Source organism: Culex pipiens, chromosome 2, assembly GCF_016801865.2.
Source record: "Culex pipiens pallens isolate TS chromosome 2, TS_CPP_V2, whole genome shotgun sequence".
Taxonomy (NCBI): domain Eukaryota; kingdom Metazoa; phylum Arthropoda; class Insecta; order Diptera; family Culicidae; genus Culex; species Culex pipiens.
In genome coordinates this window covers 173,556,847-173,573,439 of record NC_068938.1, presented here as the reverse complement: position 1 = coordinate 173,573,439, position 16,593 = coordinate 173,556,847, and the positions used below count along the sequence as shown (strand labels likewise).

Below are 16,593 nucleotides of genomic sequence, written 5' to 3'. Positions count from 1 at the left end.
AATATAGATTTTAGTACATTTATATATCATTTTTTGATGTCACCCTTAAAACTCTTTGGATGTACCAATGTGAAGGCAAAGTTTGAGGCAAATAAAAAAAAATACGAATGTTCAACCTTTATCGAAATCCCAGAGAATTGCTCAGTAAGGAATCATTATTAACCTAGCGTGTCTCATTGATGACAGAGAAGTCATTAAGATAAAGTTTGTTTGGTGGCAAGCTTGTCAAAAAGTGTACCTCGCTTTTGACAGTCCATATAGGGTGAACGATCCGTAAACTGGTTGTGCAAAATAGGGTATACATGCCTTTTCTGAGTAAATTTGAAAATAATTTTATTTAATGTAAATGTTTTCAATTTTTAAAAATGATTGTCGAGTTTAATTTTTGCAATATATTTACATTGAGTTTATGGAATTGAATGTGACGTTAAAAATTTATGTAGCGCATAGTTTGGCAACCACGAGAACTCATTTCGCTTAGCGCAATTTCAACGTAATTAAGCGATTTATGTGACTGCATTGTTGACAGTGTTGTGTATCGTACAAAACAAGTAAACATAATACCGACAAACTGACTTTTTTACAAATATTTTTGCCTTTATAAGTTATTTTCGTAAAGCAATATATTTTTTCACCCACAAAACGGTTGGATGACATTTTATTTAACTTATTCGTTAATTTTTTACGAAACATATTCAAAATAATTCATTAAACATTTATTTTTAAATTATTTTACACAAAAAAAACTTTTTTTCATATGCACATTTGCTGGCACTTTTACCCTATATTAAGAGTCGGAAGGGTAAAGCGACCAAAAAATGGGGGCCAAGGTCCATACATACGATTTGACAATCTTGCCATCAGGCTGGTTTTTTTTCTCAAAATAAATATGCACAAGTATTTTTACTTACTCTACTATAATTTAACATAGATTTTATTTCAAAACTTATAGTAACCACATGACTTACAGTATTTTATTAAAATTATCTACTGAAATTCGAACGACAGAAATAGAAGCGAGAGAAACCGAGAGTGACACCCTTTCACTCTTCATGATGCCACCTTCGTCACGGTCACATTGTTCAGCGGGACACTTTCCCTCGCCGCGCCATTATTGGCACCATTGGTGGTGCCACTAACCCGGTACGAGTTTCGGTTCCGCCGCAGATCCACCTCGTCCGGATCGGGATGGCAGCCGCAGTAGTGGTTCTTCTGGAACCAGCCCTTCACCGTCCGGAACGGTCTCGGCAGACAGATGAAGATGATGAAGATCAGGATGCCCTGCAGCCCAAACAGGATGTCGTACAGAATTGGGATGGTCCGCGTGGTGTAGTACGTGGCAATTGTGACACTCCACACGCCGGACATCACCACAAACAGCATGGCGGTGTATTTGGTCCTGGAGGGGAAACGCAACGCTCTTGAAATGTTCAAACACAATTAGGTAATCAAGTTGAACTCACATGTACTTGGCCCGGTTCACGTCCACCTGCCGGATGTTGGGCAGGTTGGCCAGCGAAGAATCGCCGCTGGTGGTGCCACTAAGTCGACCCCTGGTGATGTAGTGATCGATCAGCATGTTGCTGACCCGCTGGAAGCCCCAGTACGTGATGACGAAGCTAAGCAGGTTCAGCGAGATGATCACGATGATCGGCACGAAGAAGTAGTGCTTGACCGCGGTGTGGTCTGGATTTGAAGGACCAGTGAATTACATTTATTTCGATATTATGATTCAAAATCGAAAATTACCTGCGTGTGGCGGATTAAGCAAGATGATGGCCAACGGCGACAGTTGAGCGAAGGCAGCGTACAGTGCAAAAGTGCGTTTTTCGCCACCCATTTTGATTTGGATGCCCCTTGGAAGGAAATACCTAGAATAATAAAAAAAATCATTGAATAAATAATGTTTCAACGAGTGGAGATTCCTAATTTTATTCATAAAGATACCTACCAAGCATGAATGCAATTGTTCACACAGTTCACCAGCAACCAGAAGAACGTGGCCAGAATGAAGTACTCAGCATAGTTTGCCAGCACAATCGTATCTGAAAACAAAAATAATATTTAAATAACCTGTTCAAAATTTAACAATTTCTTCTCTCACCATCAGTCGACCCATTGCCCTTCGTCCGATGCTGGAAGATGCTCTCCAGCAGCAGTGCAATCGCAAAGTTGACACAATTCAGCGAAAGTGCCTTCCCGTGGATATCGTTAAACCGCGGAATCGCCACGTAAAAGTACGCCGTCGCCAGCAGCAGCGGAATGGCAAAGATCAAACAGAGTGCCAGCGCCAGCATCTGCCCCCGGAAGATGTCCCCGCCAAGGTTCCAGCGGGCCTCCGAGTAGCACACGTATGCCGTCAGCGCCCCTCCGTCGCGGTTCACGTCCAAGCAGTACAGATCGAACAGGTTGCACGAGTTGGCGTGACCGTTGGTGACCAGCAGCGACCCATTTTGGACCACGTACAGCAGGTCGTGCCACTCCTGGCTGTAGGTCAGCATGTCGTGCTCGTGGGTGCACGGATTTCCGTAGGCCACTCCGAGGGGCGGTGGAACCGGCTCCTCCAGATCTTCGATGCACAGCTCGTAGAACGCGGCGTAGATGGCATCCACCTGGAAGGGTCCGTGCGGTTCCCCGGGACGGCATAGGGCGGCCTGACCCGGTCGGTCACCCAGCTGGATGCTTTCACCCGGTGGACAGCACTTCCTGATAACGTTGACCGTGCTGTTGACAAAAGCCGGCTGCGATGCGAGCTTCTAATCTCGTGGGAAAAATGAGAGAAAAAAAGAAGGAGGTTACTTTCGACGGGACGAGAATGATGAAATTATTGACTATTATTAGCGCGTTACGTTTGTCAGGTAACGGATTGCGATAAGCACTGGCCCTCGCTGTGATAATGACGATGGACTATTTTGAGGAATTTTTCGATTGAATCATTCAGCGTGGTAATCGGAACGATTGATGATACATATCAAGTTGCATGCTTGGTTGAAGGACGCCGAAGACGCATGGTGTTTGATAATTTGCACATTCGCGCCAAGCCTTCATGGCTATTTGGTAATGAATCATGCAGATATTCATATTTCACCATTTAGGTTTTTATTTAAAATAAAAAAAAAACAAATTATTCGCTCTACAGCATTGCCTTGGCGTTCTCGATTGCGAGATTCCTACTCGAAACTAGGCGTTCGAATGCTTGATTGTTGAGGCAATTGCAAACCTTTTTTTACACCTTAGCTTCCATCCACCCCGGTATTCGAACTGACGACCTTTTGGATTGTTATTCCAACTGCCTACCAGCGACTCCACCGAGGCAGGACCCAGGGAGATGACTCCTACACTTGGGCTGAGCTAACGACCAAACCTTTAGGTTAGTCCGGGGCCAACATTTACTTCCCGTCCGACGAAAGGCTTGATCAGACAAATCTCGTCATGAAAAATGCCACCGGGACCGTCTGTGGATCGAACCCAGGCCGACTGGGTGAGAGGCAATCACGTTTACCCCTACACCACGGTTCCCGACACAGGTTTTTAATTAACAACCATATTTCAAAACATTGTTACATTTAAATTAAATATTCCTTAAGACTACCAACCTCAATAGCTTTGAAAAATGAAGTTGCGAACAAACATTTTCTTTAAAATTTATTTTTTTCTATTGTCAATTCACCTCAATCATACAGAAAAGGGGCAATCTGGAAAACTTCTTTTTATGATCGAACTCAAACTTTGTCCTGAATCGAACATATATGGTTTCAAGATATCGCTGTTTGAAAATAGTCGTTGTCGTGCTATCTTGTCACACGTGCAAGTTAATTAAAATTAAAACGCCATTTTGTGCAGCTCTCAATGCCACACCTTTTGACTTTCACAGATCCCCAAAATTCGATTTAAATGCTGAGATATTCAAAAAAAAATTGTCATTCATGTCGTGCTATCTAAACACACCCTGTATATTGAAGTAAGTGCGTCAACTGGCAAAAGAGATTTCAGGTCAGAACGCGTTTGACACACGTGCATGCCCGACTATTGTAAATGTTTTTAACTCGGGACTCCGGTAACCAAACAATGCACGGAATGGTCAACCAAACAAAACGTGTTTGTTATTGTTTTCATTTCGTCTTCTAGTTTTTCTCGGAACATCGGAAGCGCCGTACGATAAGATAGCACGACAACCTCGCAATGGTGAAGTTATGAAAATCGCGAAAAAGACGAAACTTTAGAGTGTTGCTGAAAAGGAAGATGCGGTCCGATTTGGATGAAGGTTGGTATTGTTGCATGTTTTGATAGTATCAACAGCCTCATAAAGTTTGAGTTAGATCAGAAAATGTTGATTACAAATGCGCTATTCCGTTTGAGGTGTAATAACCCTAAGTTTTACCGTATTCAGGTTGTAGTACTATATTTTTTAATTTCGTTCATTCCATGTCAACTGAGTATACTTTTGGACTCGACCATCACTGATTTCGACCAAACTTGGAAAGAATGTTCATCTATCGATAGAAATCTCAAGTTTGGTACTGATTGGGCCATCCCTTTATGTTTGGCACCACACTTTTAATTGAAATTTTCAAAAAAAAAAATGTTTTCTTTTACTCATTTTTTTGTAGTTTTAGACCAAATGACTCTCTTCTGGTTGCAGTCGTCGTGCTTACCGTACAATTGTACATGCATAAGAATCATTGAAAAATCTTAAACTTAACCTTACTAAAATGCCCCTTCTGAGTTGTTGCAGATTTGAATTTTTTACAGTCAAAAATACTTTTGAATTTTTTATTTCCAAAATACTTTTTTTTATATATTTTCAGTACGCCATCAAATCGGGCGTCTAATTTTACATAAAAGTCCCTCACATTTTTAATTTTCTGGTTTTTTGAAAAACATATTTTTTGCCGGAGCAATTTTAAAGGAACATATACATTGAAGAATATTTGCAACGGCCTATCAAAAATCAAAATCAAACCATCCACATTAACGACCCCCGGGTCTTTTGTGGTCTCTATTGCAAGTTTCTGCTCGAACCTAGGAGTCCGAAGGCTTGAATGGAGAGAGCACCCAAACCTCTTTCTACTCCAAGGAACCTTCCACCCCAGTGTTTGAACTGACGACCTTTGGATTGCGAGTCCAACCGCCGCCAGCGATTCCACCGGAGTAGGCTTGGTTTGGTGTGTTGTTTGTACTTATGGCATGGAGACGACTCCTCCACCTGGAATGACTGACCGGCCTAACAACCAAGGCCGGGACCGACATTTTACTTCCTCATCCGATAGAAGGTTAGAGCAGATGGGAATCGAACCCAGAATCATCCGCTTACAAAGCGGACAGCGTAACCATTCGGCCACGCACTGCAACGGCCTAACTGAATGTTAATTTTCCCTTTAAAAGTTTCAGGGGATTACAAAGATATCTTCTGAGCTATAGTGCGTGATGGAGCAAAATCTGGTTTAGGAGATATGTTTAAAAAGTTAAGTAACTTCCCATTTCGGCTCGAGCCTCGAGTCGATCTGGCTCGAGATCGAGCCTGAATCGAGTCGGGGCTCGAGTCAAAATTCTCAGTGGGTTATAGCAGTAACGAACTGACGTGTCACCAGGAACAAATTTCTCGATAATTTATGACCGGAAAAAATATATAATTAAGAATGATAATGTTACGAAAATTCTTAAATCATCGTAATAATTGACATATCATGGAGGTAAAACAGTATTAAACCGTTCCTTCATTTAGCTCTGAAAATTGTTCGCATTTAAAAAAAACTACTTGTGACAAAATCATCCCTGAAAAAAATGTTTATAAAAAGGCCTCACAAAGAATTCAATTCGAGGAAATTTTTTTTTTTTCAGTGTCACCTAATCTGCCCATAATTGAAAATACGGCTATTATGCCAAATCAAGTATTCCGAGAAAAACGCGTTTTAGTGTTTGTCACAAAATCTCCGTCAAGGCAATTTCCCATAAGAGTGGCATATTAGCCGTTTGGTTTTTCGCATCGGCAGCCAAGTCTACACACTATTCCAGTGAAATTCAAGTTCCAGGAGATGCGTTGGAACATCCTCTACCACCTGGTGCTAATATCTCGTTTTTGCCAAAAGTGGATATTAGCCGTTTTTTTCAATGGTGGGCAGTAATTATCCTGTAACATTCAACTGATGAATAAAACTTTTGTGTAATTTTCAGATTTTTTCAATAAAAATAGTTTAATTTTTTTGAAATAAAGCTTTTCTTTTGAAAAGGTCTTCAAATATGAAAATAGATAGTTTTCCTAATTTCAAAGCTTAGACATTATAATATTTTTTTTGCAATTCCGTCGCGAAACTACTTACTTTTCCTGTCATTCTTGAACGACGAAATAGCCTACTTTTCTGTACCAAAAATAACAGAATCGAATAGCAACACTTTTCAAAATAAATGCTGAAAAGTTCTACTTTTCAGCACTGAAATGGGTGCTGAAAAGTTGAACTTTTCAGCACTTGTTTCGAAAAGTAACACTTTTCAACATTTTTTTTGATTCAAACGATTTATTGACAAAATACATGAAAGTTTGACATAAAATTTCACTCAATGGGTGTTTTTCGGAATTGCAAAAAATGTTGTATGGAACTCGTTGCAAAACTTGATTTATTCAGCACTCTTCGTATTTATCCAACTCGGTGAACCTCGTTGGATAAATGTACGACTCGTGCTGAAAAAATCCTCTTTTTGCAACTTGTTGCATAAACTACTATTTTGCAATTCCGTCGTGAAACTTCTTACTTTTCCTGTCATTCTCAAACGACGAAACAGCCTACTTTTCTGTACCAAAAATACCAGAATCGAATAGTAACCCTTTTCAAAATAAATGCTGAAAAGTTCTACTTTTCAGCACTGAAATGGGTGCTGAAAAGTTGAACTTTTCAGCACTTGTTTCGAAAAGTATCACTTTTCAAAAAAAATTTGATTTAAACGATTTATTGACAAAATACATGAAAATTTGACTTAAAATTTCACTCAATGAGTGTTTTTTGGAGTTGCAAAAAATGTTGTATGGAACTCGTTGCAAAACTTGATTTTTTCAACACTCTTCGTATTTATCCAACTCGGTGAACCTCGTTGGATAAATGTACGACTCGTGCTGAAAAAATCCTCTTTTTGCAACTTGTTGCATAAACTACTATTTTCAAGTATTTAAATTGAAAAGATCAGGAAAAAAATCACAACAGTTTCACCTTTTAACATTGAAAATTGGATCAATAGACCAAGATATCATTGGTTGAAATTAAAGCTAACAAAGTGAAACTTAGAAAAAAATCAATTTCGCAGATTCGAATAATTTGTGAGGCTGTCAGAAACTAATTGTCCGATTAACAATGTCTCAGAGAGAAAACTGTCGGTAATTTTTTCAGCCTTTCAAAAATATTTTTTTCAGGCGTGCTGGTATTTTTAAATACAAAAAAAAAGAAAATGTATACCTGATTTATTATTTACACTCGAAAACGATACATTTTATCAAATAAATGTGAAGTACTTTTCGATTGCAAATTAGATTTTCGATATTTTCAAAAAAAAAACCTTTCTCCTAAAGCAAATTTTGCACTATGGTTCAAAAGATGTCTTTTTTTGTCCCCCCAAACAAATAAAAAAAATCATAAATAAAAATCTTTAAAAGTTAAATAAAAACATCGGAATTTTTTTAATCCGCGTACCTCATATCCTAAAACTTTGCCGAAGATACCAAATCAATCATTCATTAACTCAAAAGTGATGAAAATGCATATGGGACGTTTATTGACCAGGGGCAGTATATACCCCTACAAGACCAGCCCCCAAAATGGATATATGGAAAAACTAGTGATGAAAAATTGCTTCTTTTTACACGGGGAATGCATGGACAATGTTTCATCGAAATAAAAAAAATCAAAATTAAAAGTTGCGTTCGCCTTAAAATCAGACTGATTACTTTATAGTTTTTGAAACTTCAAATAATAAAAAAAATATAGAAGGTTAGCTCTGAACTATTTCATGATACACTTTTATTATTCTTTTTTATATGAATCGGTCATCCATTTTACAAGCAACATTTGTTATCTACCCTAAATTCTCAACGCAGCTACAATAAAGTCTAATTTCCAAATTTCGAAAATATCTCATTTGTAACTCATTACAAAAATTAAATTTTTATGAACCTCAAGGTTATTAAAAGCATTAGCTACTTTTGAACTTTTAATACCTCAATCATGCTAGGCAAAAATGTAAAAAAAAAATAAAATCCGCTCCCTGATTATCGGAAAAAAATTCAGATAGGGGCAGACGATAACAAAAATTAGTATTGGCTTTACCTGTGTTATTTTCATACAGCTTCAAAATGACTGACGTTTTGCAATCAAATTCTTATATGAAGATATATGACTCTTTCATCAATTCTCCAACCAAATCAGAAAATTGTCGAAACTAGTTAAGTTTTTCGATTTCAAGTAACTTTTCCCTGTATCCCTGAATCAAGGCGATTTCAAAAACAGCTAAAGAGTACAATTTCTAAAATTTCTTTTAACCTAAACAAAAAAATCTAGATTTGTTAATTCAAATTGGAATCTTAAAACTACTTTCTGAAACTATGTTATGAATAAAAAGTTTTCATTGCTTTGATTCTTTCCCAAGAAATGTTTCTAAAGACAATCGATTACATTGGCAACTATGTAATCTACCGTCTAATCCCCCCATTCGTCACCTTTCGATCAACTGCACCGCCCAGTTTGCTTGCAAACACACACATTCCACAGCCCGGCGCCGAATCTTATCAGTCAAGAAGCCCAACCTCTGCCGCTGTCTACCTACCCCCTAACGAAGAGCCTAACCTTTGAGCAAAGAACGCACTGCACCCTAACCTGCCTTTTTTCTGCTGACTTTCGTAATTTATTGCAATTTCTTGCAAGAAGCAATCCCGCTCCGTAGAATCATAACTGATTACAGTGTGATTCACCGGGGGAGTTTATCAGAACATTACTTTTCGAATATCTTAAACGGTTGTCACACGTGAGTGACGTACATACCTTGTGTCCGCTACAGCTTTGAACTTCCGGTTCTTTCTTCGCAGTCAGCGCCGGCTCAAACGTATCGTTATCCGACGCAAAGTTCTCCATCAGATTAAACCGGAGGGGTCCACTGTCCAACGGAGACTTTGTACTGGCGGACTCGCTACCGACATCCGTAATGTTGTAATCGTCCTCATCTTCAGGGTAGATTCCATCGTCGGACTCGATTGGATCCAAGATGTCTTCGTCAATTGTTTTGACATCCGTTGCGAAGCTCTCCATCAGGTTGAACCGGATGGGTCCAGTGTCCAGAGATGCTATCGAGGACTTTGTATTGGTGGTAGCGTTGTTGCTTTGTACGGACTCACCACCGTCATCTGTAACGTCGTAATCATCGTCATCCTCCGGGTAGTTCGCACCGTCGGTATCGCCAGAATCCGGAATTTCGTCGTCTACCGATTTGGTAGCCGCGTACGGATTCTTCGAGGTGCCGAGCACCTCTGTGTCGTCGTAATCTCCACTTCCTTCCAGCAGTCCCGGAAGGGCTCGACCTTGTTTTGCTAGAACTAGCAAGAACAACAAAGCCGTGCCTACTTTCAGGCGCATGTTGCCCAACTTTATGCAATCGCACTGACACAATCTCGTTGACAAGATTCTTGAGTGTTACTTTTTTACGAAACCCTGTCCAATATCGCACAATCTTCAACCTTGGTACTTCAAGAAACGAGGTGTAGCACAGTTATCACTCCTTCCAAGAACACTTGTCCACTTTCAACGCGTTGTCCGGTCGCGTACCGCGTAATGTGTACTGAACACTTGGCAGAGATCACTACCAGTCTTATCGGAAGAACGTCCCTACTGCGCGTAGACGACTGTCGCAAACCAGCGGCGGTGCGTACTACGGAACCGGTCTTCCTCAACAATTTCACAGCTGATGATGAATTCGCGAGCAAATATTTGCGCCCCCAACGAAATACGCAGCACCGTGGTGACGTAACTGGCTGCTTTAATTAACGCGCGCGCGAACTCACACAGGAATTAACATGCTATCACAAAAGTCACATTTTTATCACACAGTTTGTCGGATATTTTTAGGCCTCAACTAACTACAAGCACCTGTTCACGCGGCTGGAGAGATTGGGACTGAGCCGGCGGTGGGAGAGTCTTGTAGCTTTTCCCTGCCGAGAGTTCTACAAAGTACCTTGCGCATGGGCGCTCTTTTGGTATCAATTAGGATTGTGTGATATGACCACTTATCAATACTTTTATGACCGTCAAAGATAACGGGTAAAACACCCCGCGGAACGGAACTAGGGGGAGCTGGATCGAGGAGTCGAAAAACGTAAAATAGGAAAAAAAATTCAAGCGAAAATGTATAACATTTTTAACAGTATCTATTTTCCAAAATTCTATTACCCGAAAGATTTAAAAGATTTTTTGCATAATATAATCTCAAAACCAAAACCAAAACCAGAACCAAAACCAAAACCAAAACCAAAACCAAAACTGAAGCACAGAGCCTATGGGATTTGGGCTATATGGGAGACAATGGCTATAATCTTATGAAAAATCATCCAAACTTCAAAATATTTAAGTGTTTTGAAATCGGGATGATATTACTGCCCACCATTGAAAAAACGGCTAATATCCACTTTTGGTAAAAACTAGATATTAGCACCAGATGATAGAGGATGTTCCAACGCATCTTCTGAAACTTGAATTTCACTGAAATAGTGTTTAGACTTGGCTGCCGATGCGAAAAACCAAACGGCTAATATGCCACTCTTATGGGAAATTGCCTTGATGGAGATTTGGTGACAAACACTAAAACGCATTTTTCTCGGAATACTTGATTTGGCATAATAGTCGAATTTTCAATTATGGGCAGATTACCTATCCATTGCAGTTACAATTACATAAAACTTTTCACAAAAATATACATTTTTCCTGTATTTTGAAAATGCTGTGCTCTAAAAATACTCAAAATTATTCTTATTGCAATATGGGTATCAAATGATCGGGATTTTTCCATACATTTCAAATGTAAAAAAAAGTTTTGAAAATATTCCAAAGTTTCCCAAAACTACGTATTTTCAAAAAAATACTCAAAATCTATTAGGATATAACAAAAATGACTTTTTGGCGGGCATTCTGGGGCTGGTTCCGGTGGGCCTACTGAGCCCAAATCCAAAATATGAGCTTGATTGAACGTAACAGGAGCTGGCGCCAAAAACACCACTGGCGTGTAGGCCAGATCTTTGCGCATGTTTTGGTATATATAACATTGAAGTTTTGAGCATCCTAGTGCTCGGTACAGGCCTTCAAATGGGTATCAAATAATCATGATTTTTTCATACATTTCGAAGGCCCGGTACAGGCCTTCAAAGTTTGGCATTTTTTTTTTCGAAAAATCGGCCCAGCAAATTCAAATGGCGTCTCGGGCGTCGTGAGGTGCGACGCATATCTTTTTTGCTGGGGCCGATTTTTCGAAAAAATGTCAAACTTTGAAGGACTGTACCGGGCCTTCGAAATGTATGAAAAAATCATGATTATTTGATAACCATATTGTAACAAAACTGAAATTTTAAATATTTTTTTTTAAAATACGTAGTTTTGTGATTTCTTTCAGTATTTTCAAAAAAATGTGTTATAATTTTCAAAATGTTTGCAAAATTCCTGATCATTCATTGTAAAATACTGAAATTTGAAGTATTTTTTCGAAAATACTTAGTTTTGTGAAATGTTGAGTATTTGTGTTTAAACTTCGAAATGTAAGAAAAATTTGTATACCCATATTGTATTGTAAAAAACTGAAATTTGGAGTATTTTTCGAAAACGTGTACTGCCCATGATCGCATAAATGTCCCATATGCATTTTCATCACTTTTGAGTTATTGATGCTGTTTGGTTCAAAATCGTGTGCTCTTTCTAAAGAGCCTATAACATCCAGTACTTTGTTCTAGAAATCGGGAGGAAATCCAGTTTTTTTGTGAAAACTTAACACGTAGCCTTATGTGTGGGACAAACTTCCCTTGCGTTTTTCTCAGTTTGCTGTTTTTGCATATGGGACATTTATGCGAACATGGGCAGTGTACTGCCCATGATCGCATAAATGTCCCATATGCATTTTCATCACTTTTGAGTTATTGATGCAGTTTGGTTCAAAATCGTGTGCTCTTTCTAAAGAGCCTATAACATCCAGTACTTTGTTCTAGAAATCGGGAGGAAATCCAGTTTTTTCGTGAAAACTTAACACGTAGCCTTATGTGTGGGACAAATTTCAAATGCGTTTTTCTCAGTTTGCTGTTTTTGCATATGGGACATTTATGCGAACATGGGCAGTGTAGCTCTGTGAAATTTTTCAGTATTTAAAAAAAATTGTGTTATTATTTTCGAAATATATGAAAAAATCCCGATCATTTGAAACCCATATGCTGCCCCTGATCGCATAAATGTCCCATTGTATTTTCAACACTTTTTAGTTAAAGATGCAGTTTGGTTCAAAATCGTGTGCTCTTTCAGAAAACCTTGCATCATCCAGTACTTTGTCCTAGAAATCAGGAGGAAATCCAGTTTTTTCGTGAAAACTTCACACGTTGCCTTATGTGTGCGACAAACTTTAAATGCATTTTTCTCAGCTTGCTGTTTTAGAGTCGTGTGGTGTTCGTGGGGGAGATCAGTTGACGAATCGACGCGCGAGAATCCGCGAGAAAGTAGTGAAGTTTCTTGAATTTATTGAAAAAAGGCTTCGCGTCGTCGTGTATATATTGTCTTTCTGTTTTTGAGCCGGTTGTTTGCGTTCCGGACTGGGTAAATTCGTGGTAAAGTTGGTTGTAAAGCAGTCGTGCGCGAAGAACTTCATGAAATCGATTGAAACAGTTCGGTGTATCAGCACTATTTGAGGTTTACATGATAACGAAAAATACGTTACTAAAAATTTCATTTTGTTTTGAAAGCCCTTCCCATAGCATCGATGCTCGGATGGCACGCCGACGGCAAGAACTAAAAAAAATACGGGATTGAGAATATAATTAAGTCCTTCTCAAAGCGTCGAAGCTCGGAAGGCAACGATTATGTTTCACTTTCTGGTCATATCATCTACCAATAATAAATCCGGATCTATTTCAAATTTCATTTCGTTTTGAAAGTCCATCCCAAAGCATCGTTGCTCGGATGGCACGCTGGCGGTAAGAAGTATAAAAATACGCGAATGATAAGTCCTTCTCATAGCATCGTAGCTCAGAAGGCAACGATTATGGTTCACATTCTAGTCATATCATCTACCAAGATGAATCCTGACCTTCCCTTTCCTTCCCCTACTAACACAATTCCCCCACTTCCCGTGATGCTTGAAGGAGATGCTGTGGATTCAACGGTCTCATGCGGTGTCAACAGGTATAGAGCGACAAACTCTGTGGTTGATGAGTCTGCAACTTCAACTATCGGACTAACATTCCTACCTTTGTTGAACTGACTGTATTGACTTAAAGCAGAGATCTTCAGGGGTTATACAGTGAAGATGATTAGCTCCCACTACTCATTTGTTGGTTCATTGTGTAACTCCAGCTGATCCGTCAATAACGGAGTAGCAGCTCATTGGCAGTCAACCATGCTCATGCTCATTTTTCTCAGCTTGCTGTTTTAGCATATGGGACATTTATGTAAACATGGGCAGTATGGCGATAACAAAAATTTGCATATTGCATTAAATACGTATTTTTGTAAGAATTTCCAGAAATTATAATATTGAAGGATAGCTGCGGGCAGATTTCCAAAAAAAGTTTCCACGTGGTTTGTGGACGATCCCATAGGATAATAGCCAATTTTTTTCATACAGCCAGAATCCCATAAGCTCTGTGCTTCAGTTATTCACGCCTCGGGTTTGCATCTCCCATATGCGGTGCTTAACCGAGGCATGACAATAATAAAATTGAATTTAACCAAATGGTACAAACAGCTCTAAAATTTGTATAGAGTCATTAATGGAGAAAACATTTATGTTGAATGGCACATTTCAAGAGTTTTTTTTAAAAAAAAAGGTCCTAAAAGTTATTGTGTTTCATATGTTTACAGGACCTTTTAAAAAAAACTCTAGATTTGGACAATCAGAACGATTGAGGTGGATAGACCCTTATGAAATAAATTTGAATCGTTTTCAAAGAAAAGTGGAATCGTTAAATCAATAATATAATCTTTGCTTAAAAATTACACTTTTTGGGGTCTTAAATAAAATAAATAAATAAACATCTCGGATCTTCTTCAGTAAATAAAACACATTCACGTTTATTTTTACTTTCAACTCATTTTATTCGCTAGAAGTGCGCTCTATTTCAAGAGATGTGTAGTTCTTTAAGCGTGTTCAACGGGGTATAGCTATTTCTCTTCCAGTAACAAATGCTAGTTGTGTGAGACTAAGAATTACATCTACTGACTTCCGTCTCTCTCAAACAACTGTGCACTGCTACTCGGGGCTTGGTTGGTAATGATTCGTATTTGATTTTGAATATATTGGAAACTGTGGAATTTGTAGATCAATTTATTTGATAGTCGGACTGAAACTGTCTTACATTAGTTTTGCAATATTTTAGTTTGTAGTGTTTTTTATCTGACTTGTGTGCACAACGAATCTATTCAACAAAAAATAAACATTTTATTTCATTTTTCAAAAATACATCTTTTAAGGGAGAGAAACGGGTGGGAAATCAACAAATTGTACACTTAAATCTTATTCAAGAAGAAAACTATTGCGAACATCTAATGTATCGTCCTAGACGACCTTAAACTAGTTTTTTTTTTCTAAACCCCTTGACCGAATTGCCAAATTTTGGCAACAGGACGTGCACTATTCTACAGTTTAGAATTTTCTGAATCAAGTTGGTACAGTAAAGTTTCACATTTTTGGTCACAAATTGGCTTTCAAACACCAAACAGCACACGGAACGGAATAGTGGCGCTGTTTGTAGCTTACTGTACTGCAATGTTTTATAGCTCACTGTGAAAGTGGCAATTGTAGCGATTGCACAAACCTTACATTTTAATTGTAATTTTCTGCGGTTCTAGCTCTTTGAATTGGAAACTGTATCAGTAAAAAGACCATTTCTCAAGTAACAACTGCGTGTTTTGCTCTATAAAACGGGATTTTTCTCTTCAGCAACTCTAACTTTAGTGACTATCATTTATCACACTCGGGTGCGCCCCCAGGCGAGAAGTGGGCCCTAATTCTAGCAACGAAACAAAAAGGATGGTCACTATCAGCCCTCAGTAATGTGATCTTCCGGGGGAATCGGTAACGCTGGAGCAGCTGGCCCGTCGCCGTTGATCCTGCTGCTGGTGCACCTTCAGTCAATCAATGTCGTCAAACGAAGGCGACGGGCAGCGCTTCTCCACGGCGAAGGTGTTGCTGATGCCGACGAGGCCGGTTACGCCCCGCGAGCCCGTGCTCTGGAAGTACAGCAGCTGGTAGCGCACGCCGAGCGGGACGTTCACGTTCTCCGAAAAGGTCAGCTCCATCGTGCGGGCGTTCTTCAGGTATTGGGTCTGCTGCTCGTTCATCTGGTGCTGCTTGTGCTCCTTGCACGACTCGGTGTACTCGTACGCCAGGTACTCGTTCAGGCTGGTAAAGTCCTCCTGCAAGATTGAGTGACAGAAAATTTATATCAGAAGACATTATTAAAGTAATTAAGTATCGCTGAAAGAATAAAATGCTAAAAAAAGATAAAACGGCATACCAGCCACAATCTGTCCAAATCGGCCCACTACAACTTTTTTTAATGATACATACTTTATAAAACGTTACTTAATCCACCTTTAGGTGGTTGGTGCTTTCCTCGCATTCATAAAGTGATTACATTACACAGCCACAAAAAAGTGTATAAATAACACTTAAGTGCTCATAACTTTTAATGGGGTTGTCAGATCTTGAATCTTTTGGACGCGTTAGAAAGGTTACCTTTCTAACAATATATATAGCATGACGGGTTTTCTTACAAAAACCACCCTTTTTACAATCTTCCGATGTTTAGCTAAAATCGTTTTTTTTTTAGCATAACTTTTGAAGTATTTTTCTAAACTTCGTAATTTTAACTAGGGCCATGTGGGACCCCAAGACGGATTGAATGAGACCAAAACGGTCCAAATCGGCTTAGCCAGTGCATATTTTTCGGTGCACGGACTTACAGACATACACACGCACAAACATTTATTCAGAATTTGATTCAGAGTCGATATGTATACGTGAAGGTGGGTCTATGAGGTCGAATGAAGAAGTTCATTTTTCGAGTGATTTTATAGCCTTTCCTCATTGAGGAAGGCAAAAATATTGAATTTGATTATTTTACATCAAACACCGGAATCTAGGGCAAATCAGGATAAATTAAAAAAAAACCAAGACAACTGTTAAAGCCAAATTTGTTACATAATGTTTATATATTTTTTTGATTGAATTCGGTTGAAACAGGAACCGAAAAAACAATAAATACCGTAAAACGGGGTGACTTTGATAGCCGGGGTGACTTTGATAGGTTCGCGATTTTTCCGCAAAATGAAGAGTATAATTAAAATACGTACGGAATTGTTTAGAATCATTCTG

At 38.9% G+C, this 16,593-nt stretch overlaps 2 protein-coding genes across 9 annotated transcripts in view; both read right to left on the bottom strand.

The window, feature by feature from the left end:
* Positions 1-916: 916 nt before the first annotated feature.
* LOC120416999 (probable G-protein coupled receptor Mth-like 14) lies at positions 917-10,201 on the bottom strand. Its single transcript, XM_039578941.2, has 6 exons — positions 9,024-10,201; positions 2,105-2,756; positions 1,952-2,045; positions 1,750-1,871; positions 1,464-1,686; positions 917-1,399 (listed from the first exon to the last, which is right to left on the bottom strand). Exons 1-6 carry the CDS (start codon positions 9,609-9,611, stop codon positions 1,051-1,053), a joined length of 2,028 nt encoding a protein of 675 aa, XP_039434875.1. The 5' UTR covers positions 9,612-10,201; the 3' UTR covers positions 917-1,050.
* A 4,434-nt stretch (positions 10,202-14,635) lies between these two features.
* The window catches only part of LOC120416990 (phosphatidylinositol 4,5-bisphosphate 5-phosphatase A-like), a 53,785-nt gene continuing 51,827 nt past the window's right edge, over positions 14,636-16,593 (bottom strand). For all 8 annotated transcript variants that reach the window (XM_039578921.2, XM_039578920.2, XM_039578924.2 and 5 more), the window contains one exon: positions 14,636-15,632. In XM_039578921.2, coding sequence (XP_039434855.1) covers positions 15,348-15,632 — 285 coding nt within the window. In that variant the 3' untranslated portion in view covers positions 14,636-15,347. The remainder of the gene's footprint in view (positions 15,633-16,593) is intronic.